General features: G+C 37.6%; 2 protein-coding genes across 8 annotated transcripts; both read right to left on the bottom strand.

The window, feature by feature from the left end:
* Positions 1–805: 805 nt before the first annotated feature.
* Positions 806–9,658, bottom strand: LOC113120011 (dual specificity protein kinase CLK2-like). Of its 4 annotated transcripts, none has more exons than XM_026289811.1 (14): positions 9,509–9,658; positions 7,977–8,170; positions 6,630–6,897; positions 6,507–6,518; positions 5,675–5,765; positions 4,800–4,866; positions 4,269–4,385; positions 3,931–4,097; positions 3,710–3,804; positions 3,426–3,555; positions 2,553–2,635; positions 2,122–2,216; positions 1,915–2,005; positions 806–1,720 (listed from the first exon to the last, which is right to left on the bottom strand). In XM_026289811.1, exons 2-14 carry the CDS (start codon positions 8,168–8,170, stop codon positions 1,529–1,531), a joined length of 1,602 nt encoding a protein of 533 aa, XP_026145596.1. In that variant the 5' UTR covers positions 9,509–9,658; the 3' UTR covers positions 806–1,528. The 4 variants fall into 4 exon arrangements, with proteins under 4 accessions (XP_026145596.1, XP_026145598.1, XP_026145597.1 ...); XM_026289813.1 differs by having other exon boundaries at positions 2,122–2,201; XM_026289812.1 differs by lacking the exon at positions 6,507–6,518.
* A 391-nt stretch (positions 9,659–10,049) lies between these two features.
* Positions 10,050–25,234, bottom strand: LOC113120007 (histone-lysine N-methyltransferase SETDB1-A-like). Of its 4 annotated transcripts, none has more exons than XM_026289806.1 (21): positions 24,930–25,234; positions 24,004–24,204; positions 23,731–23,933; positions 23,601–23,626; positions 21,865–23,356; positions 20,965–21,102; positions 20,656–20,860; positions 20,353–20,426; positions 20,043–20,233; positions 19,546–19,843; positions 17,988–18,204; positions 17,131–17,365; positions 15,905–16,269; positions 15,310–15,426; positions 14,991–15,160; positions 14,688–14,915; positions 14,528–14,575; positions 11,107–11,187; positions 10,811–11,031; positions 10,612–10,700; positions 10,050–10,411 (listed from the first exon to the last, which is right to left on the bottom strand). In XM_026289806.1, the coding sequence occupies exons 2-21, from the start codon at positions 24,195–24,197 to the stop codon at positions 10,294–10,296; spliced, it is 4,710 nt and encodes a 1,569-aa protein (XP_026145591.1). In that variant the 5' UTR covers positions 24,198–24,204; positions 24,930–25,234; the 3' UTR covers positions 10,050–10,293. The 4 variants fall into 4 exon arrangements, with proteins under 4 accessions (XP_026145591.1, XP_026145590.1, XP_026145593.1 ...); XM_026289805.1 differs by having other exon boundaries at positions 24,989–25,234; XM_026289808.1 differs by having other exon boundaries at positions 10,811–11,013; positions 24,989–25,234.
* Between the last annotated feature and the right edge of the window lie 148 nt (positions 25,235–25,382).

Raw genomic sequence — 25,382 nt, 5'->3', positions numbered from 1 at the left:
GAAAAAAAAAAAACTGCTGATAAAACAGCATGAGAATCCACATGACTCAGTTCATCAGGTGAAGAGAAATCCATCATTTAGGGGTTTTAACTTTTTGGACAAAAAAAATGAACCCTTAATCCGAAACAAAGTGGAAAAAGGGAATTCACCGTTGTCCTCTCACATCAAAGTCCACCAACAGATTTGTACAGAACGGTTTAGTTGTTTATTTATTTGTAAAGCGTTATTGATCTGTTCATGTTCATCTCCTAATTCAGAGAGAATTATGCTGATGAAACAGTGACCGTTTCAAACACAGATCTTTTCATTTCAGTAGACATAAACTGATGGACTGGAGTCATGTGGAAAATTGTCATGTTTTTATCAGCTGTTTGGAATCATTCTGACGGCACCCATTCACTGCAGAGGATCCATTGGTGAGCATACAAAATAATACAAATCTACATTTTGGTTTTTCTAATGATGAATGCAATTTTACTTTTGGATAAACTATTCCTTTAAATGCATGCCTCATATCCATCTTAGATATCAAGACTGCATGGAACAATAGTTAAATTTTTAATACTCAGATCTTCAAATGACTCCAAAGGGACGTGTTTTCTAAAGAACACAGAAAACTGCAAATTCAATGTTTTCTATCGAGTTATAAAACCAAAGGCTGATAATAAAGTGCAGAAGAGTTTCATAGCATTCAACTCTAGTTAAGCACTGCACTAACAACCAATTAAGTGCCAAAATTTAAATTTAATTTCAGCATAGTATATAATCTAATACAGTCAATATAGAAACAACATTTAAAGAATGATGTGATTGTAAAAACATTTGCCTAGAGAGCCGCTGTGAAAACTTTCACAGCAAGCAGACAGGCCCTTTATTCTAGTCACAACATATATCTATTTGTATTTACAAATGTATACAGACAAATCCATACAAAGACACAAAATGAGACGTCTGGTTCACTTAAATAAATACTGTAAACGTGTGCTGAGGGAAACAATCACCAGATCACTGCTGGCTCGGTTACTCTGCATTGCGATGCATCTGTGATTACCAGTGAAGGGCTGAAATGCACAAAACAGATTTGCCCGATAAATAACTACATTGTCAGAGTGATGCGGTTTTGTCAGTTACTTTGGAGCGTTACGTTAATGCTTTTCCCCCCTTATCAAATAAATTTCCCTCTGCTTATGGCTGTCCAAAAATATCATTAGCCACAATTGGCTGGAAGAACTGGACTTGAAGGAAGTATTTATTCAAAAACCCCTTCAAATGTCCTATCAATCACACAAACATGACACTTTACTGGGATCTTCTGGATGTCCCAAGTTCCTCACATTCTCCCGCTGCACACAGAGCGGTTCTCACATTATGGGAAGATGACTGAGAAATCATATACTTCTGCTTTATTGAACTTCTCTTGCATTAGAAGACTGTATGCAAAGTCAGTTCAGCTTCATGGTATCTCTCTTAGCATGCCAGTCCTCAGGGTTTTTTGGCGTAAGACAGAGACGTTGGTTGAAGACGAATGTCACCGACTGATGTCCCGGTTGCCCTCCCAGCTCTTGCAGGAGCTCTGATCAGCGCTGCTGATGGTGCTCTGAAAGAAAGGATGTCTCAGGGCTGCAGCCAGAGTGATACGCTTCGTCGGCTCGTACTCCAGCATGGCCTCGATCAGATCGAACAACTGGTGATGCTCTTCAGCTTCAGACAGAAGATATCTCTGAGAGAAGAACAATAAAGAATATTGTATGAGAACACTGACATCTGATCAACCAGATTCATATGCACATTGAAAAAACTAATTGTGAAAATGTAAAAAACAAAAAACAAACAAACAAACAACAACAAAAAAAGGTCAAATCAAAAGACATGTCAGAAAACATAAATATTCAGGCCTGAAACTTTGTTACTTACCCGTAAAGGTTTGCAGTTTTCTCTGACGTATCTTCCTGCTGAAGAGTTCTCGTCCCAGTCCAAACGTCCACGATAAAAGTATTTCTGTTTCCTGTGGGGTGGAGAGATCACGTTAGCACAACCTGCTGCACGAGTAAGAAAGACAGACATGGAAACTATACTTTGAAGACAGGCTTTAGAAAATTACGATCAGTGTCAAAAAGGTACCTAGTCTTACGAATCATACGGGAAGGAACAGGGCCCGAAATTCTCTCCATCATGGCTAAATGCTCACGATTGTCATGAGTCTGAGAAGCAAAAAACTACATTAACATGAATAAACATTATATAGTTTGACTCTTAATACATTTTGATATGTTTTGTCAAGATTCACAATACAGGTGCAACACATACTGTATGTTCCTATACTGAGATCTGTGTGTGCTTGAGAAAGAGCGCATTAGAGAGCGCATCTGAGGTCAGAGTGTTAATGGCAGGTGTTTGGCTTCAGTGAGCTTATGTGGACACCACGAACCCTTTGGTCAGAGTCTATCTGATCTTAAGCTGCTTAGTGAACATAAACAAGAGTGGTAGACTGTGTAGATCTGCTTTCGTGACTCAAAAAATGAAAAAGGAAGTAGTGGAGTTATATTTTGTACCTGGAAGAGAGTGAAGCCAAGGTAGTATTCAAAGAGTATGCAGCCTAAACTCCACACGTCACACGGCTGACTCCAGCCCAATTCTGCAAGAAAAAACAACTGGGTTTAATATTGAGTTATGGAGTCATCTAATGGTGACATCATGTTACTGCATCATAACCAGGACACTGTACAGTACATTTAGTCAGAAGCAAGTGTGCAAACTGTTAAGGTCGAAAGTTACAAAAATGTGAATAAATCACAATTATGAATCTCTGCAAGGAGTGTAGGTGCATTAAACCTATACATTAAAAGCGGCACATCTGCTTTTAACATTTATAATAAGAAATGTTTCTTGGGCAACAAATCAGCATATCAGAATGATTCCTGAAGGATGGCGTGACACTGAAGACTGGAGTAATGATGCTGAAAATTCAGCTTTGCAACTACAGAAATAACCAATAACAAAAAATTAACGCAGCCTTGGCTAGCAAAAGAGACTTTCAAAAACGTTTTTAAATCTTACCGACCCAAACATTTTTATAGTTAGTTTACAAACAAGCAGGAGTACCCACTAACTCATTTATATTTATAGCAAAGCAACATATTTTTATAAGATGAGATTAAGGTTGGGCATAAGCTTTCATGGCAACCAGTCTTACGTTGGACAATTCCCTGCAGTCTGTTGAATGAAGTCATTGTGGCCTCTAGCTGGTTCTAATTAAATTCTTTGTGCTGGAAAGGAAGAAGCTAATCTGTCTTTCTGAAGCGATTAACTCATTCTTGTCCTGTGACTCAAATAGTCACATTTCATGCTAATACCAGTTATTTGGTTAAAATTTACATTCAGAGCATTGTGTGCTGCTAAAACATGCCGTTTGGTCATGTCCTTACCTAGAATAACTTCAGGTGCTCTATAGTGCCTGGTAGAAACAATAGTGCTGTGATGCTCGTGGTCAAATGTAGCGCTGCCAAAATCTACCACCCTCACCGCCGTGTTCTTCACAGTACGCTCATCTCGCTTCTACCAAGACAGAAAGATGGGGGGCATCAATTATCAGGCATTTCCTTCATTTTTTATCTTTTAATCTAGGTTAGTGGTCAACTAAGAGATTTTTCAGCAGCTCATGCTAGAATTATAACATGCACACAAAAATAATGACAAACTCCTTCATTACCTTCTCCACATTGTATGTGATTGTGAAGTCAGAGTTGACAAACAGAATGTTTTCTGGTTTCAGGTCTGTGTGGGTCAATTTGTTTTCATGCAAAACTGCAAATAAGGAGAAACAGAACAAATCAGCATATTCATAAATACCATGAGTAGGACTGGCCATTTAATACATAGCAAATGGAATCCAACTTCAATGAGCTTTTTGAAATAGTGCGTTTTACTTACACTTGACAGCTAGGCAGATCTGGTAGGCCATGTGACGCACTTGACAGATGGAGTAGGGCAGGTAATTGTTTTCTTTGAGGAAATCAAAAGTGCTGAGAGCCAACAGCTCAAAACTGATACACATATGGCCATGATAGTCGAACCAGTCAAACATCTGGACACACAGACTAAAAATCGAGAAAAGAATACAACATTTAGTAAACAAGTTTCCAATACTGTTTTCTTTGGTATACCTCGCACCTAGATGCTCTTCACTTTAAGTACTGCATAAGTGATTGCTCAAAACATGCAAAATTTTGTTAAACATTAATTTAATAAAGTTTGTGATCCAAACTCACTTCTTATTCTCAGGATCTTTCTCATTGATTCGTTCCAGTACGTTGATCTCTAGCCGGGCTGCCTCTTTGTACTTCTCCACATTTTTGATGATCTTCAGAGCGATGTGTGCTCCACCCCTTAACCAAGCAGAAGAGCATTAATTCAAACACTGCAGTTTCACTTCTGTCACTTAGCTTTCTAACTGCCTACAAGATTGAAAAAAAAAAAATGTATAAGCAGTAAAGAAATTAACTACATTGATTAATAGATTTCTTGTTTCTTGTAGAGTGACACACAAAACTACTGGAAAAAGATAGGATGGTTCTTATTTTTCTGAATATTTTGTTAAAGGAACCATAAGCCTATAAGCCCTTGCTTTTCTTGCTGCCTGCAATTATCACACACTGCATTTCTGGCCCCAAGAGCAGATTTTTTCCAGCCTAACAACTAGACAGATATTTGAACAGCCAAGCAACAACTTTCATTTGAAGTTCACACCGTGATGGTTTTGTAATAAAGCAGCTGATTGGTTGCCAAGTGATGACGCTCACCTGCGATGATCAATACATTGCATCACCCTCCCGAAGGTGCCCTCGCCCAAAGTGCTGACAATCTCATCTAAGAGACAAATAGAGGGAAAAAGATGTAGAAAAGGGGAGGGGAGATGTAGACAACAATTAGACAGCGTATTTATAGAGGCATCCTAAACAAGCTTCCTTGTCACATTTTTAACCTAAACTATCTATACGGGTTAACCTAAAAAAATAAAAATAAAAAAATCTGACAAGTGGCATTATGAAAGGAATTATGTAAACATGGTCTGAAAAAAAAAAAAAGGCAAGTTTTTTTCCCAACAACAAAAATTATCTACATTTCTGTTTGAAAAATTTATAGATAAATACTATAAAATTCACTAAACGATTTTTAAACTATGGGACTGCTTTAAGCTAATTCAAAAACAAAAAATGACTGTATATTCTATGAAAAAAAGGCATGCACAGCGACTATTGAAATTCTGCGAATGTCACAGAGCAATCCTATCCTTAAATCTAAATGACTGACAACATAGGCGCAATGTGAATCTTGACCAGAATAAAATGCACATTATGAAAATGTGGATAAAGCTAAATCTGGGAACCTGGCAGTCAGGATCATAATTCTACACAGCATCACAATCACCCCAACCCCACTGAAAAGAATAAATAAATAAATAAATAAAGGAGCTACTAAAGACATGTTGGACATGCCTTCCCCCTTGCCTGTTCCGGCAAAAGGGGAGAACATTCTACGACAGCGTCATCATCACCACCAACATCATGATCATGACCTTCTGCCCTCCCCTGTGTGTGTCTGCTGTGTGCTGGTACTGATAGGGAGAAAGGTTACGATATAGGAGTAGAGGAGTAGAAGTAGTGGCAGTGTGTACATCTCTCTTGCAGGACGTCGCCACTCCGACAGATCAGGTGACCCTCCTCGTCGTCCCTCACACACAGTGCCCTCGTCCCGCTGTCACTCCGCTGCTTCGGCCCCGGCCAGGGTCACAGGTCAGAGGTCACGCCACGACCGCAGAGGGAGGAGGGGAGGTGGGCGGAGCGGGGAGAGTGGAGGGGGGCAGCCATAGCCATGGCGTCGAAGATGAGCAGTGTTGTAGTTGTTGTAGGTAGGTTTGGTGGTCATGGGGCGATTCGTATGACACCACGTGAGGAGATATATATAACGATAGGGATATAGTGCAAGGGATCAAGTCAAAGATAACATTTTACCCCTCCCTTCTTGCTTGCTTTCAAACTCCCCTCATCCCTCTGCCTAGCAACCCTGACAAAAAGTCACAAAAAGCAACCTGCATCAACATTTACTCATAGAAGAGCACATGAGTAAAGGCATTGCTAATTCACAACTATTACATCCATAATATCTCCAAAGCAAATGTTGCTGTAGTGGGAGACTGGAAATAAGATGAAAGAGAGCTGAAATTATGAAACTTATTTTTGGCATCTAAACTGTGTGAAAGAGTTACATAGGTGTGCAGATACAGCAAGATAAAGAATGGATGATAGTTATGAGATATTAATTACGGAGGCTCTCCCAACACAGCTATTCACTACTTGTATTAACATTAAATGTATACTGAATTGAGCCTTGCTATTTAATGTTACAGATGGGGCTAACACTGAAAGCCAAGACTTGGACTATCACTATCAAAAAAAGACAAAACGTCAACAAAAAGAAGAACATAAAACAAAGGAGTTCATACTTACCCAATCCTGGGGCTGTGGAAAAGAAAAGCATTATGGAGAAAGAAAGACAGGAGCGTGTAGAGGTAGAGATAGGAGAAAGGCTTTGGGGTGGGAAAGAGCAGGCTCGGGTATTGAAGTACTCACCGAGGACGATGGGCTATAGGACCTGGTTCTACGCCGCCTTCGTTTGTGCTTACGCCTGCTGCCTTTCCTCCGGTACGAGTCCTCGCGCTGCCGGTCGTGGCCCCCGCGGTAGTCGTAGCTGGGCGAGGCATCACGGGAGTAGTAGTTGCTCGGCGTCCTGTGTTCCCTGTCGCGATCCCTGTCCCGGTCGCAGGTGTGGTCCAGGCGCCGATAGCTCTCGCCGTAGTGTCTGTCGTACGGCCTGCGGTCTGAAGAGCGGTTGTCATAGCTGGAGAGAACATGAGTGTCATTTAACACTGAACGACTTCCAGGTGAGCACTGCATACTACCTGGTTTTGAATTAATATTCATTAAAAAATTATAATAAAATATATAGGATTTGACACTCCAAAATGAACCTCAGATTGCCATATTATTAGTTTTAACATTCAATATTTTTATTTTAAATAAAGTTTAATGCATACAAATTGAGGATCTTCAAACTTGAAATGATTAATTTGTAATTTTAAAAAAAAAGTGGCAAAGGATCTACTGATTATATCTCATGTAGAACTACTGAAAGGAAAAAAAGCACAATACATTAATCAGATTAAAAGAATTATATTAGTGCTGTCAAACAATTAATCGCATCCAAAATAAGTTTGTTTACATAACGTGCGTGTTCTGTGTATATTTATCATGTACACACATAAATGCATACACATACATATAATCCATTTATATTATAAAGATATATAATATATACATAACATTTTTCTTAAATATATACACATGCATGCAAATGTATTTATATACAAATAATAAAATGTACACAGCACACACACATACACAAATTAATGTAAATAAAACTAGTTGAAACAGGACTATTTGAAATCTTACTACAAAGCAATAGAACTTTTCTATTTGAATATATTTTACAAAGTAATTTATTCCCATGACACCAAAGCTGAATTTTCAGCAGCCATTACTATAGTCTCTTCAGTGTCACATGATCCTTCAGAAATCACTCTAATAAGCCGATTTTGTGCAGGAAACGTATCATCAATGTTGAAAACTGTTTTTGCCTTTTATGCACATTAAAAAGCATGATTATTATTATTATTACAACTAAGTAATAAAAAATGAAGTATTATTATTGTAATATTTCCCACACACACAAAAAAAATATTACAATAATCTTAATTTAAAGGACAAATAAACTGACAGTGTGTCAATTTAACGTTCAATACTATTTCTCGGTTTAGTGGAAATCTGCCTCAATTGCTGTCAGCATGTATCTTTTTGAGCGGAGTAAGGCAACAAGCACTGGTAACCCATGCAATTTGATCAATGCTTCCTCAATCATACCTCCTGGATCTGGCATAACCGGCATCCTGTCTGTGTCCTCTCCCTCTCCTCTCACGTTCACTGCTGGAGGAAAACGTGGGTGAGCGGCGATGCAGAGGTTTTCTCCCTCTGTCTCTGTCGCGCTCACGATAACGATCTTGGTAGTTGCTGCGGCTGGCCCTCTCCGAGGACGAGTACCGTCTGGAGTGCGGCATCTGCTCAAGGTACAAACAAATATATTAATATGAACGAGAAAAAAAAAAAACTATATATTTTTAAACGGACACTGGAATCTCTTTAATATTTTTTTATATCTAACATAAGATACATTTTTTTATTTGAAGTACGAGAACCCAGCATACACACTTGAATGGTTAACTTTTTTTTTTTTTTTAAAGTAGACTTATACATGCTAAAAATAGAGGAAGTGGGAGTGCAATAGCCTGTAACTTTTATATTCAGAAGAAAGGGATCCAAAATAATAACTACTTAAAAAAACACTTTTAGTAAGCTTTTCATATGCTGGAAAAAGGTCTATAACACAGCCATTTAATATGATCAATAATCAGTAAATGGAGGAAAAAGTGAAACTGTATCATACACTTATTCACCCGTGGACAAGTTAAAAAAAAAAAGTCCATACGTGGACAGTTTATAGATGCAGGTCTGGTTAACAGATCTTAAAACACTTGAAGGACAGACAGAACTTAACTTTAACACAACGAAATTTTGATCAATAACATGTTGTTAAGTGTTTTTTTTTTATTGTATGGTTAACACACATTGTTAGTATTATGCACTAAGGGTCTGCATGGAAAACAACCTTTACATTATACAAAAAGAACATTATAGGATTTGTATGCATATGTAGTATGCATAAAACATATAAAGGGGATTTAAAAACACGAGACTAACGTTAAAGAACAGTTAAGAAATGAGAATTAAGATGACTATTTGAATATAAACATGCATTTAAACGCGCTTCAAAACATCGAAAATCTGGAAAGAAAGAAATACAAACAGAAAGCTGGCGGATTATAATGCCTCAAACTATATCAAGAGCTAGTTATTTGAGCCAACTTCTATATTTAACTTAGCGGAGAAACCGAAGAACGAGCTAACGTTATATAGCTAGTAACGTAAAGAAATACCGAGTACATCGAAATTAACGGTAGTGATTAATGTGAGCAAATATACAGATGTGTATTACATATAACAACAAGAAAAAACGACATTCTCGTTTAAAAGAACGGACAGGCTTACCAACTAGCTCAGGTTGTTATGGTTTTTCATTAATATTTATTTTACACTTGTAATAACATTGTATAATAGTCGTCTCTATTGTTATAAAATGCGCGGCAGTGTCGAAACATGACATGAAACCGCAAAGTTTAAAAACAGCATATACTATATTTTTCGTGGTAACTAGCTGCTCTGTGCGTCGACGGCCATCTTAAGATCTTCTAATCTTCAACGGGCCATTTCTCAAATGCGTAATTCGGATGAGAGTGGGGCAAAAAGTGACAGACAGTAAAATTATGTTAAGTAATCACCGTTTTAGCGGCCAGCCCTGTGCGTTTGTCCCAAAGAAAATCCGTGTTGACGCTTCGGCTCCAAAATCCTTACTCAAACAGTGAAGAAAAACAACTACTTCCGGTCCCTTCTCCAACGTTCTTTAATACGCGTGCGTGCCGTTTGCGCATTCGACGTAAACACAAACTGCGCAACATTTAATCCAAGATGATAATCCGCAGAAATGTGTATTACCAAATAACATAGTAACATCAATACCCCAAAAATGTATCCACATAAAGAACGTAAAGTTGTAATAGACAAAAAAAGCTTAATATATTTTAAAGGGATTCGTTTTTATTTACAGTAGTGATAATTGCAATTTAGTTTTGTCTGATACCACAGTAAGACTAACAGAGTATATAGTTTTATATATTAGAGAAATACTATTCTGTCATATAAAAGCAGTTTTATTCCCCCTTCCCCAACGAGATTATTATTTAGTGTCGTTCATACACAGCTTTTTAACCTGCATATTTGACTGATAATAAATGACATACAAGACAAATATTACACAAAACAGTTTTTGATAATTGCAAATTTTACTTACATTTATTAAGTGACTTCACATTTCTTGTAGACATTAAAAACAATAAAAACAAACAAAACAGAAATAAAAGCAATGAGACAAACTTTAATATATTTTAAATGTTTCATATTAATTGGGTTACGACTGTCCACAACTATGTTTCTGATGGCTTGGATAAACGGTTTACACTGATAACACCTCAAGGAGAGTTTTAGTGTTTTTCCTTTAAGCAGTGTATCAGAGCAGCCTTCCTGTGCACCGCAAAGAGCCACAACAGCAGAGCAGAACCTTGCCCTCCACACTGCCGACCTCATAGTTATAGTCCCATGTCAGCTCCGTACCTGCCCTGATGCGCCTGGTGAAGACAGACAGAAGGAAAAACTTAGTAAGACAACTTTCTGGATAAAACATTCAAAAACATAACAATAGCATTAAAAATGAACATTAAAAATAGCAGTTAAGAGTTTCCAAATAAAATCTGGGTTTAACCAATTATTAAGTAAAACTTCAATTCCTGTATTAGAAAATCAAGCTGGTATTAATCAAGGAACTGACTTGCTGGTGAAGAATGCCACCCATGGAAACCGCAGGTCGTGTGTGTCGACAAAGACGTTTTGAACAAACAAATTCGGACTGCAGCTATGCTGTTGAGAAATGCGTCATTAATAGTAAAAAAAAATGTAGATAAAAGTGCATTATATTTACAAACTTGTATCACTGTTGACACATCTACAATCTACAGAGTTTGGCTTACGTTGATGAAGCGGCCGAGGTTGCCCTCTTGTCTCGCGTCAATGATGTAACAGGTCTCCTCGCCGTTGAACAGTCTGCGGGTGTTTTTGCCAGTCACAGCCGTCCTCGTTTTCTCATTCTTTGCGTCCAAGGTTTCTAGAGCTTTTACTCTTCTCTGGGATGACTTTACAGCAAAGCAACGCTTTGGACCTGAGGTATCTTCACCTACAGACAAATTATAGACTGAACAGATTCAATGAAACATTAAAAACAGAAAATGAGGAACAGAAATTGAGAATATAGAGAATACAAACTCACCATCCCCACTCATTTGTTTGGTCAATTTCTTCTGAGCATCTTTATATGTTTCATGTGGCTTATAGAATAGTTTTCGCTCACCTAAGAACATGTGATTCATTAAACAGGTATAAAAAAAAAAAAAAAAAATTGAAAACATCAAGCAAGTTTGCTACATGATAAAGCCACATGGATAATGTAAAAAAAGTAGCCAGATCTCAGTCGATGTATATGCCTCATTGTCAAATCTTATTCTGTCTTTTATCAAAGCACATGGCCTAAACATTTATATTGTCTTTTTAGTTACTAAATAACCATCACTAGCCAAGTATGCAAACCAAGGTGATTAAAATCATGTTTTACTGAAATAAAAAAAAAGAGTGCTGTCAAACAATGAATCACATCCAAAATAAAAGTTTTTGTTTACATTATTTATCGGTGTGTACAGTGTACATTTATTAATCATTCTAAGCATGCATGTATATATATATATATATATATATATATATATATATATATATATATATATATATATATATATATATATTCTTATAAGACATTTAAGTTATGTTTATATATTAAATATGTTTATATAAATGTATATACACATGTAAATGTTTTCAAAATATACACATAATAAATAAACACCATAGTGCACATTCATATTCAGTAGCTGTGAACGTTTGGGCAACAATTGCAGGATCTGTGAAAATGTGAATAATTTTAACAAAATAAGAAAAAAAATAATTTTAAAACAAAAAAATTGTTTTAAAACATTTCATTGAGGACAATTGAGGAAGATTGAGCCCAAAATCATACAGTCACATCTGGAAAGGGTTCAAATATGGAAAAGATGTTGGAAAACTGAAAAATCTGCAAGACCTGGAGGATTTTTCTGAAGAACAGTGCTCCGGTTAACTGTTCAGAACAAACAAGGGTCTCATGAACAACCATCACAAAACAGAAAGACAGTCAAGGATCTTCCAGGTAACTACACACAGTATTAAGAACCACAAACTTTTGAATGAGGTTATTTTAATAATTTCTAAATGTAATGTAAAATAATAAACGTAAAATATATTGCTCAGGACAGTAATAAATAAAAAAAATAACAGATTTTGTATGATCTCTCTTAAGGCCCCGATATACTTCAAACGAAATTGATTAAAAAAAAATTGATATAACGTCATTGTGAACAAAATCAGGCTGAAACGAAATTCGTTTTGAGTTCGTTTCGGTAGTTCGAAACCGCTCACCAACGCAAATTTTCTGGGGGAGTTCACTTTGGGCTCTAAACATCTTTGAGATTCCATTGGTCCGTGGCAGTTGCTCAATCGGTGGGTGTGTTCTGAAACTCCACCTTCTTTGACACGCAATTTTTTCTCTGGGTTCGTTTCTTATTCTGCGGAGGTCATTAAGGAGAGCAACATCTACTGAATACACTGGAGTGTTGAACAGCTGAGCTGAACAAATATATCCGCACCTGTACTTTAAAGATTCAGAGAAAGTATTTAATTCCTAGAAAGAAATTGCAACAAAGCTTGGTGTCGACGACCCGGAATTATGCAATAAAACCAATGCAGAGAAACATCCGAGACAAGTTTTCCAAAGCCATGAAAAGAATGAAAGGAAAGAGTAAAGATATAAGGTAGAAAGTAACAAATACATGTTTCAAATAAATGTTACATCCTACTGCTGCTGTTGTTCTTTCAATAAGCAAATTTAAAGGGTATACAATAAATGAAATACCAAACGAATATTCAATAATAAACCTGTTTTTATCAAAAGTAAATCATGACACCACATAAAATATAACAAGGTGTAACAATTTATCCAGTTTAATAAAATAAACCAACACTTAAAGTAAAATAAAGTAACAAACTGACTCCAATATTTTTTTCCACATCATGCTAAAGTTTTCAGACTATGACCCATTCACACTTCCCATAAAGGACTGATGTATTGTATTGCAAACATGATACTTGACTCTTGAGCTTCTGCCAATCATTATTCTTTTGTCTATAATATTCTGACAATAGGTGACCGTCTCACGCCTAGATTGCCTACACTTCTTCGTTTCATCTTTGTTGTGTTTAGGGGATAGGTGCGGGCATCATGACACATGTTTACATTCATCTACACCCTGTCTCCAGCAGCGTGGGGGCGTCGGAAAGTTTGTTAACAGTATACCATCGTTCAGCCGTGCTCAATCCCTTTAAAGTATGATTTGGGTGCTCTTCGGTCCAAGGTAGAACATCTTAAGAGGCAGTGTAGAGAAAAAGAAATCTCTGATAGCCGAGGCACTCCATAATTAAAATGTCTTTATTGCAAAAATGACATGTCCTAAATGGACAGCTTTAAAATGCCCACGCGTAGCGGCATGGGGCCTTCTTCAGGGCATAGTGAAGAAGATAAAAAACTGATCTTATAAAGACACACAGCTAGAAGCAAACACACAGGTGCTGACAATCAGTATTGAAGGTCTGCAGATAATTACTAGGACATGCCTTCTCAGCACTAAAGCTATTAGTCACAATAATTAACAGAAACACAGGCAACAGATAGCATGCATATATATTCATGCATATATTACTAGGGCACACCTCTCACATGGTTCTCAACACCGAAGCTGCTGGTCACAACAATAAACAAAGAAGCAACAAATAGCATGCACATACATTCATGCATATATTAATAGGGCACTCCTCTCACATGATTCTCAGCAATAAAGCTGTTGGTCACAATGTAAGCAAAAACACAAGCAACAGGTAGCATGCATATATTCATGCTTACACCTTCATGCATACATATGCATACACATATACAATATATGAAAAGAGTAGTTACAGGACAGAACAATATTACAAAATAACAGAAAAGGTCTATAATCTATCTCTTCATTTAATCCTGGATAGTCCATTGCTTTGAAACTCCATATCCAAAAGGTTTCACATTGCAATAACGGTTTTAAAATATCACCTCCACATATTGATTTTTTTATAATTTCAATGTGTTTTTGTGTTTCATTTCAGAGGAGAAAATTAACATTGTTTGAACTACATCGGGGCCTTTATTTTGTTAAAATTATTAACATTTTCAAGAATCTGCAAATGTTCCCAAACTTTCACATGCCACTGTATTACGCAAGCAAAAACTTTTAATTTGTATGCGATTAATCATTTGAATGATCTAAGTGAAAATTAGAAATGGTATCTTAGCAACTAACTGAAATAAATGTATGAACAAATGAAAAACAAATTTAAACTAAATTTGAAATAAAATTCAACCTCAATAGTAATGGTTAAATGATCAAAAAACTACAAATGGACAAAACAAAACATTAAACAACCGACAATACAAAAGAAAATATACAAATAAAAGCTGATTCAAAACAGTAATAACTAACTAAAACAGTAAATACTAACATAACAGTGCATCTTACCTTCTTTCTCCTCTTGTTCTGTGTCCAGCTCCATAAGTTCTTCTCTTTCTATGGATAAAGAAAAAAAGAGAAGATTTCATAGTTACACACAGAATTGAAAAGACATGCAGTTGTTGGCTTATGTCTCCATATGGTTGTAATGTTGAATATTTGAACACACCTTCACCACTGCTGGAGTCTTCTTTGTAGAGAGTGTTTTTCCATAATGGCCCTGTTTTCATTGTTATGGTCTTCTTGTTGGTTTCCACCTCTGTGTCCGAGCAGTACGCCTCGCTTTCATAATCCTCTTTAAGTTTCTCCACACCCTCAATGAAATCAAGGTTGGCCAAATATTCATTCCCAGACACTGTGTCGTCTTCATTCACTCGGTCTTCGTTTACTATTTTACCTGTTAGGTGATAGATGGAGGTGATTAGGGAGGAATTTTGTTGTGTGCAAAGACCTAATAGGCATGTTCACTAACCAGTGAAAACACACACGAAAGTGCCCTTGGCCACATCATCTTTACAGCGGATGCCCCATCCCTTGTGCTGTGTCATGAAGAGCTCCAGCCGCAGCTGCAGACCGTGCTGAACCAGCCTGTTGCTGCACATTCTCGGATCACAACGGCACAGAGGGTTACACTCATACAGCCTACAGAGATGGAAGGAAAGAATCATGATTACATGAATATTTCTGACAATAAAATAACCACTGATGTGTTATATCTGATATAAGAGGGGCTCTACTGTAACCAAATGATAATAAGACAGACCGAAAAACAGACAGAGTTTGTTTCTAACCCTGTTGGCAAGGTGGTTGGTAATCTCTTATGTGTGTATCCAGCACTAACATCCACTGGACCTCCAATGCATAGGGACGTAGCCTCGATGGTCAGCTGATGGCATGCACACTTTGACCTGTCATACATACAAATACAAAATGTTTAATAGCAGTTTCTATCATTTAAAAGAAATGTTCAAAGTTCAATCCAATTTATGTAATCAAATAATTATCACTTTTTGGCAATCTAAAATCAGGCGGTATATTTATTATTTCCAAGCTAAAAACCACTTTTCTCGGAAGCCATATTTTGGGTATGATCACAAGAATTATGACTGCCAGAATATAAATTAGTTGGTCATAAATGGTCAATTTTTTGGGAAAAATGTTAGAATCTGCATAAAACATTTTACAAACCTTTAAAGTCCATCTGCAACAAATAAGCAAAATATGCAGCAACACACAAACTGAATGATGACTCACAAGTCTAAAGTATCTTCTGAAGTAAAGGACAACATGGCACAGCTGTAAATAAACACTGACCTGTACAAAACCTGTATAATTCCTTTAATTTCACAAATTTTCACCCACAAATTCACACTCAAAAAACTGTACCTGTCCTGACAGCCATCTGTGCAGTCACAGCCAATCAAGAAATCTGGGCTTGTATTAATTGAAAAACCCGGAGCTGGAACCCTGTCTTTGGTGTAACTGATGTTAGGAGCAAGCGTATTGTCCACCTCATTAATGCAGGGCACCGGCAGCACCTCTCTGCCCTCTGATATGTCCGGCAGGTAGAGGTGAGGTTTGCCGGTTGATGTGGAAGGAGGTCGGGCGCGATTCACAAGAACAAACGGGTCCATACAGAACATTTCCAGGAAAAGGAAGTCACAACGTGTTTCTAACAAGTATTCCTGCACTTCCTGCATGTCGCACAGGCTCCGCCCACAAGGAGAACGATAGAAAATGTGGAAAAACACCTAAAGAGAGCAAATATTAAGAAATGTTCCTTGAGCAGCAAATCAGCATACTAGAAGTAACACAGAAAACAAATTCAGATTTACATCAAATGAATATATATAACATTTCAAAATATAATTAAATAGAAAATAGTGTAATAATATTTAACAATATTTGCATTCTTGCTCTTTTTTTTTCTTTTCTCAAATACATGCAGCTTTGGTGAACATAAAAGAACTCTTTCAAAAACTGTAAAGGGGTCATTTGACGAGGCTAAATATAACATTATTTTGTTTTATTTTTGTGCAATGCACCATGTTTAAGCAGTACATTTTTGTTGCTACTCCCTGCCCTGCTTTTCAGAAACGCATTTTTACACAGCTCATCATTCTGAAAAGCGAGGTGTGCTCTGATTGGCCAGCTATCCAGTGCTTTGTGATTGGACAAATACCTCAAGCGTGTGATGGAAATGTTATGCCCCTAACCATATTTGGAAACACAAGCATCTGCACGACATGGTGACGGAGGAAACAATTCTACAGTGACAATAAAAGTTATTCCTTCTTTCTTACTATAAACATTTGGGCGGTTTTATGCAAATCCTCCAACAGTGACACAGATATGTTGGGATGTGTTTAAATTAGGTGTTTTAGTAAGGTGTGGACGAGTCTGAATTTTAATAAAGAATATTGATTAGGGTTTGAGACTATATGGATCTTATATATGCATGAACAGCTTAAAACACTCTTAAGACAAAGAAAACATGATGTCGCATCTTATGACTCCTTTAAAAAATCTTAGCAACTCCAAAGTTTTCACCAGTAGTATTTATTGAAAGTAGATGAACATGAATTGGAGCAATTTCCTCAAACACCACCCACCTTTCCTTCGATGCGCCTTCTAGCCGTCATTCTCCGAAACTTAAAAAGCAATGGTATAAGAAGTGGATTTTGACCACGATGCATGTCGACTTGAGACGGTCTCACCCCATCCAGACATGCTGGACAACAGCGATGATGCAAGTATATGGACTTGTTTTGGTGTTGCATTGAAACACAATATTTTTCCTCAGAAACCCACTCTTCTTCCTCATCAAGGGCAGGTCGTTTTGCACTTCTAGAATACAGAGACCAATGTGACGTGATTGGTGATTAGTATTCCAAATCATTCTGTATTTTAAGAAATAGTTCACCCAAAAATGAAAAGCCATCCAAGTGTAAAAGATTTGGAAATATTTAGCATTACATCACTTGCTCACCAGTGGATTGCCTACACTGAATGGGTGCCGTCAGAATGAGAGCCCAAACAGCTGATAAAAACATCACAATAATCCACACACCTCCAGTCCATTAATTATCGTCTTGTGAAGTGAAAAGCTGTTTAACCATTACTTCTGGCCAAAATCTACAATCCATAATAATGCTTCCTCCAGTGGCACAGCCCATCCCCTGTTGTCCTCTCGCATCAAAATCCACAGACATGTTTGGACTGTTTTTGCTATAAACAGCACTTGTGGTGATGCTTTTATTGGTTGTTTGGACTCTCAGTCTGACGGCACCCATTCACTGCAGAGGATCCACTGGCAAGCAAACAATGTAATACTACATTTTTCCAAACATGTTCTCATGAATAAACAAAATCAATGTTCATCTCAGGTGGCCTGAGGCAGAATAAATGTCCAGCAAATTTCAATTTTTTAGTGAACTGTGCCTTTAACTAGGAAAAGCCCATTACTCACCTTAAATTTGAGACAGTTCGTAAGATAGGTGAAAGCATTGTCAACTTCTCAAGGATGACCTTTGGCTGGAAAGCAGCCGACATGATCTTTTGAGGGCTAATAGATGAAGTTTTGGTGACTGTGACCCGCACAGGAGTTACAGCTGTTGAAGTGACAGTCGCTGAAGGAACTGCTGTCGAGGACTGAGTTGTGTTGAGCTGAGGCTTGGCATTTCCTGCTTAACAACAGACATGGGCATGATTTGAATTACATTACAAAGAGAGATAAATTAATAAAAATATCCTGTTCTCCTAAATGTTTTCATTTTTTTCAATAAAAAGAAATTTAGATTAAATGTGGGAGCACATTTTTTTTATAAAAAAATATTGATTTTTGTCATTGATAATGAGCATGTTCTATATCCCAACAACCCTCTATATTGTGAGTAAATCACTCGCACATGCGACTAAATCTTCATTCTGGCGACTAAATGATGTCTAATATTAGCCAATGGTTAAGTATAAGTTTAGCACAGATATATCGCAAACACTCTGACTCTGACTGAGGGCTCCAGAGTTTCACTCTCCGTCAAGCGATTTGTGATATTTCTCGGTTCATCTCAATGGATACGCAGCGCACCTGTATTTGTTGTACCATAAACTGTGAAAGCGTACAAATCAAAGAGAGAGAGAGAATTGACGTGCTACATTTAAACAATATTCTTTGTTGTATTTTCCTGTCAAAATAACAGAGTTCATATGGAAGTCTGTTCATATGGAACAGCTGGGTTTTCCGGTAGTGGGTGGTGTTAATGCGCAAACGGCAATCTCATTGGCTGGCGCTCACCTATTATAGTCCCTGTTTTGATTTCAGCAAATCAGTTCGAGCGAACGCACAAAACCTGATCAATATTCATGAATCAAGCAGCTCATTAATCCTTAGTATGCTTTATAGTTCTTATTATTAGAATTTAGGGCTGCACAATGTGTCATTTAAGCATCAAAATCGCAATGTACGAATCCACGATATTCACATTGCAGGATGTGCGATGTAGGCTGTCGTGGTTGATCAGTTATTCATTAACTGTACAGGCCAGCTGCTCCCCGGCCCTTGACGAATGTGATTCGCGGAGAGTGCGATAGAGAGAGAGAGAGAGAGAGAGAGAGCGTGCGCGAGAGAGAGACAACACGTCTTGCTCTCTATCCCTCACGCATATTAATCAATTGACACGATGATGTCGATGTTTAAATCATTTAAAATGAGAATGTAAATCTGCTCACGCCATTTTTGTTTGTAAGAAAAAAATTGATTATATTTCATATCGCAATATATATATCGCAGAAAAATAAAATTTTGGAATGTCATTTTTTCCCAATATCGTGCAGCCCTATTAGAATTCGTATCAATATTATCTCGATCAGTCTAGCGAATAAACTAAAATATTTACTAGCCAATGGCGATTCGAATGCCAAGGTGTCCGCAGAGGATTGGCCAATATACTGTATTACCGAATACATGTGCGTTTATTTGGGAACATGCATAATAAAGGCAGGATGTGCACGAAACACAAAAAGTCAACCTGTTATAGTAGGCTGTTGTGGTTTCTGTTGAGGCTGTTGTTGCTGTGTTTTCTGTTGAGACGGCTGTTGTGGTTTCTGTTGAGGCTGTTGTTGCTGTGTTTTCTGTTGAGACGGCTGTTGTGGTTTCTGTTGAGGTTGTTGTTGCTGTGTTTTCTGTTGAGACGGTTGTTGTGGTTTATGTTGTGTTTTCTGTGAAGGTTTTTTCGGTGGTTTATCTTTAGCCAGACGTTGCTTGATATTTACAATGTGTTCCAACTTGTCTGAGCCTTTATAAATCCATTCTTTCTGCTTGTCTTTCTGAAAGACAATAAAAACACCACCACATTAAAACAGCATTAAAACAGCCAATCTGTCAGTGGGGTTAAGTGAATTTGACAGTGGGAAAACTTATGAATTGCACATCAGAATATGAAATACTGTGAAGTTCCCATGCAGATGATAGACGAGTACCAGCTTCACAAAGAAATCTGGCGTCCCACAATGGATTCCTTTTCACCTTAAAGCAGATCTGGATCAGGCTGCCGTCTAATTGGAGCACCGTGCAGGACTCAAACTTGCCATTCCGTATCGCCCTGGTGTCTTGCCCCGCTCGAAGCACCACAGCAATGGGGTTGGGATAGACACGAAGATATTCTTTCACCTGTAACTGCAATTTCTCATTCTCAATGTCCTTCCACACCTTTTTCACTGCAAAGAAAAACAAAAAATTAACAAAATTCCCTTTTAGCAGTCAAGTGATTATATGGGGTCTTAAAATAACTGACTGAAATGGAGTAATAAAGAAATGTAGAACGAGAATTTCTCACATTGTTTGCAGACAAGATGAAGTTCTGGAAGTGCCAGATAAGCTGCGTGACCATCATCAAAAAACACCAAGAACCTAATAGAAACATTTAACAAAATAGATATTAGGAATTTAGTTATTTTATTAAAATCATATACAGTACAAGACTAAAATAGAGACAATGGATAAATACTAATATTGAAAAAACAAAACAAAATAACCTGGACATTATGCTAAATATTTCCCGTTACGTTCTATGAAAGGGATAAAAAATTATTATGAATGGCCTGAGGATAAGAGAACTATCCCTTGAACATAAATTCACCTCATGCGATTCTTGCGCTCAGGAAGCTCAACCAGTACGGCAGCATTATACGAGGCCTTTCCTTCATCATCTTTGCTGCTGGCCACAACACGACAGCCAATAAACAAATCCTTAAGTATGGGAGGCTGCAGAGAGGCCACATGATAAGCAGGCAGCACCATCTCTTTACCACTTTTAAACTCCACCTTATATCTGAGGCCATCCTCTAAAAGGAAAGAAAGATGAGACAGGTCACAAATGCTACCCAATCTATTAGACTCCTGCCTTCATTTTAAGGTTTTATGAATTTACAGAACAGGTCAGTCTTACCTTCTGTTTGGACTTCTTGTACTGTTCCTTTACGCCACAAGTTGTGTTGCCTTTTCCCCAAAACCGCCATGCCAACTTTAAGTTTTATCTCTTTATGTTCTTGTTGCTTGGAGGACTTACTGGATGAAGACTTTGAACCTAAGAAGATCAGTGACAGAGGACAAATACTGTTACTGTTTGTTATCAGTAATGTATAATCACAATACATTTATTTGTATCAGAAATTCAACCGCACAATGTTCCAAATATTAATCAAATATTAGTACTATATACACACACACAACAGTTTTAAAGTTTGGGTTCGGTCATTTTTTTTTTTATATTACTGAAAGACTTTGGGAGTCTCTTATGCTCACCAAGACTGCATTTATCACTGCATAGAACAGTAATTTTGTGAAATAGTATTACTTATGTCTTATAACTTGTTATTTGACTATATATTAAAATGCAGTTTATTCATTAAATTTATTCCAGTAGTCAGTGTCGCATGATCCTGCAGAAATCATACTAAAATGCTGATTTGCAGCTCATTTGTTATTAAAAGTAATGTTGAAAAGAGTTGTGCTGCTTCATATTTATGTGAAAACTGATTTTTATTTTCAGGATTACTTGATGAATAGCAAATATACCGCGTTTATTTAAAATAGCAATATTTTGTAACAATAACTTTTGATCATTTTAATGCATCCATGCTAAATGAATGCACTGATTTCTTAAAAAAATGTAATGCCCCCCGCCACCAAATTCAACAGTTGTGTATTTTTTAATTAAAATGCATTACAGAAACCATAATGTAAGAACATTCTTAACAAATGAGTTCTGATACATCTGTTACACAATATGTAAAGCATGAGTTAATATACTGTGATATGAACTGTACAAATAAAAAATAAAGCTTACTTCCGGTAGGAGTGGAAGGTTCTGCAGAAGCATCACTGCTGCTGCCATCATCAGTATTATCATCGGATGACACTGATGGTGATTTAGGGGGTTCAAAATCACTGTCTCTCAATGAGTCTGACTTTGATTTAAGGGGTTCAAAATCACTGTCTCTCGATGACTCTGATTTTGATTTAGGGGGTCCAAAATCACTGTCTCTTGATGACTCTGATCTTGACTTAGGAGGTTCAAAACCACGGTCTCTCGATGACTTTGAATGTGGTTTAGGGGGTTCATAATCACTGTCTGACGAAGACTCTGACTCAGGGGGTTCATAATCACTGTCAGCAGGACTAGCAGAGAAGTACTCTGTGTCAGAGGGTTCATCATTCAAATCTGCGGTTGACTGCACTCCTGTTGTTTCGGTTTGCGGGCTGGAAGTGCTGCTGACAGGCGCAGAGTTTTTTGAAGATCTCAGCCTAGTCTTTGGGGGTTTGTCATATTTGCTCCCTGTCTTTGGCTGTTCGGTCTCATCTGTGGAATCCTGGAAGGCATTCGTTTCAGCTTCTTCAGAATTGTTCAGCAATGATGCATATTCAGGAGTCTCTGTGGTCGACTCTGGCTCGGTCTGGCTTGTTTCTATGTTTGCTGTTTGTTCACTGGCAGCAGTTTCCATTTGTCCTGAACTGCTAGAAGGTGAAGACATTTCTGAAGGCATCACTGGTGACACTTGAGGATCAGTCTTCTCTGATGCTACTGATGCTGAATTACGGGAGCCACTAGTTTTCAGGATTTCAGGAGAAGTCACTGCTGTACGTTTAGTGCTACTTGTTGCTTCGTGATCTGAATGAAGGCTGCTTGACTTTTCTGAATCACTTTCAAGCAAAGAAATTTCAGGAGTTAATGCTCTCAGCTGAGGTTCATTTTTAATTGATGCAATGGATGCAAATTTGAAAGGTTTTGAAGTGCTTAGAGGCGAAGACTTTTCTGACTTTACTACCGTCAATTGAGGCTCAGTCTTTATTGCTGCTATGGATTCGAAATGAGGACTGGCAAAGGTTTCTGAAGGACTCACTGCTGTCAGCTCAGGTTCAGTCTTTATTAATTTTAAGGATGGAGAGTTAAGAGTAGCAGAAGTTTCATGTTGTTTTGAAATGCTCATTTCCCAGGGGGTTAATGCTGTCGGTTGTGGTTCAGTCTTAACTGTTGGTTTAGAATCGGAGTTATAACCAGCAATAGGTTTGTATTGTTCTGAACAGCTGAGAAGTGAGGACATTTCAGTTACTCTCAGTAGAGATTCGGTCTTAACTATTGAAAAAGGGTTTTCAGGCAGCTTTGGTGTGAGAGATTCAGAAAGCCTGGTCTCAGGGGTCGAGGCTGACGAGGGTCTGTTAGGGATGTCAGAAGTTGATAACGGTGATGCAGCACTCGTGGTGGAAGTTTTGTTCACCATCTGGACTAAATCCTGAACGAGTCTGGATGACTTCTGAATGGCCACAGTCACCTTTTCAAGCTAAAAGAAAAGAAAGAATGAAAAACAGGCCGAAACCCAGAAAGCAAGACACAAAGAAAGTGTGTAAATGAGACAAAAAAATTATTAAATGTATAAATCAAAGAAAAATGAATAAAAAACATTGAAAAAATATAGTAAAAAATTAAAAGTAAAAAAATTTAATAAGAAGAAATACATAACGAAAAATAAGCACAAAGTAACCTATCAGCATGTGTGACACCAATTGTTCAGTTAACATCCTCACCATTGGTTCCAACGTTTCTTGGGTGGCTGCAAGAGAAAAAACAAAAGTCTTATCAAATTTTTAATTACAATGCCATAATTTACAATATTTATATTTCCAAGTACTTTCCATTAAAATGTATGTCACGTACCTCCCAGATCAATGACAACAATATCATCATCATCTCCATTTAACAAACTATTTTCCTGCTTATCCTCCTCGTCATCTGTAATATGAATGACGTCCTGTGGTTCTCCTCCTTCTCCTTCCTCCTCCTCCGAATCTTCATCTCGGTATTCCAATCCCAGCATTCCATAAAGACCCTTCATCACTGACTCGCACTCAAGGACCGACCTGATACAGACACAAAACACAGTCAAATGGCAATTGTGATTTGGAGATACTAAGAAACACAACTACTCACTCGCAGGCATTGCTGTACAGAAGGCGGGTGTAAGTGGCTTCCCTCTCCTTCTGCTTCACCCAGTCTTCCACCTGCGAAAGTTGTTCACGTCTCTGCATCAGATGAGGGTTTCGGTCCACCTCTGCCTGGATCCAGCGCTGCAGGTCATCCTTTGTCATTTTCAGGAGGTTATCATCATCTTTTCTGCTACTCATGGCTTTACTGTTGGAGCAACATATTGAAAAGTGTCACTTGTTAATAACTGCTCATAGTATATAGAGCATCATACACCACAAACCTATTTTTCAGTTTTTATATTTCACATTATTTTCAGTTGAAAGGAATAGTTGACCCAAAAAATGCTTGACTTTGGGAGATTTAGATTTACGTCACCATCTCACCAGTGGATGCTCTTGCAGTGAATGGGTGCCGTCAGAATGAGTGTGTAAACAGCTGATAAAAACATCATAATAAACCACACGACCCCAGTCCATCAACTAACATCTTGTGAAGTGAAAAAGCTGGATGAAATTCATCAACATCTCACATTTTCAAGAGATTTTCATTTATTGGGTGAACTACTCCTTTAATTTGGATTTGACTTCATATTGGAATCTAAGAAATTAAGCTCCAATCTGGTTTTATTGTTGAAGTATTTGTAAAACATCTGTAATGCACATAATGTATAAACTCTTGAACATGCACTTAATGTGAATCAGAGGATGCAAGTGTCCTGCACTCGACACATGGCCAATACTCTTGATCGGCACTTGGTTGAACTGTAAAGAGGCGTGACAAAAGGAGGAAATAAAACTATATCATAACGTTTATAACTTCCTTCCCTTTAAACTAAACAAAATTAAGGCCTACTAGAACACACGTGGCTACTGCAATACAGCAACCGCGTAAAGCAAGATAATAACACAAAGTGACATAACGTTACATACTGTCAAGTTCCCCAACTTGCTGCTGTAATGAAGTATATTTGAATTCTGAAGACACTTACATAGGAAAAAGCGAGCAGCTGCACGATTGTATGGCGGACACTATTCCGCTCGTTTAACTTAACGTTAACGTTATATGTCGGCAAAGCACTGCAAGGAAGACTCTTTATGGATAGCGTACAACCTCCGACACCACATGAAAAACTAAAAAAGTGCGTAATAACACAACTAAAAACGCACTGAGGTAAACAATATCCAGTCTAATACTGTATCTGTGCGTTGGCGGATGCAGTCTACAACAGACATTCTGATTGGTCTGTGCACATTGACCCGGGAGAGTTTGCCACGCCCACATCAACTTTACTGTACGGGTATTTTTAGGCGTAATTTAAGTATGTTAGGTCTATAAAATGTAAATTTTTGTATCTTAACGCGTAGTTAAACGTGCTCCCTATC

Source organism: Carassius auratus, chromosome 19 (genome assembly GCF_003368295.1).
Source record: "Carassius auratus strain Wakin chromosome 19, ASM336829v1, whole genome shotgun sequence".
Classification (NCBI taxonomy): domain Eukaryota; kingdom Metazoa; phylum Chordata; class Actinopteri; order Cypriniformes; family Cyprinidae; genus Carassius; species Carassius auratus.
The sequence above is the reverse complement of the archived record's forward strand: the minus strand, read 5'-3'. Positions and strand labels throughout refer to the sequence as shown.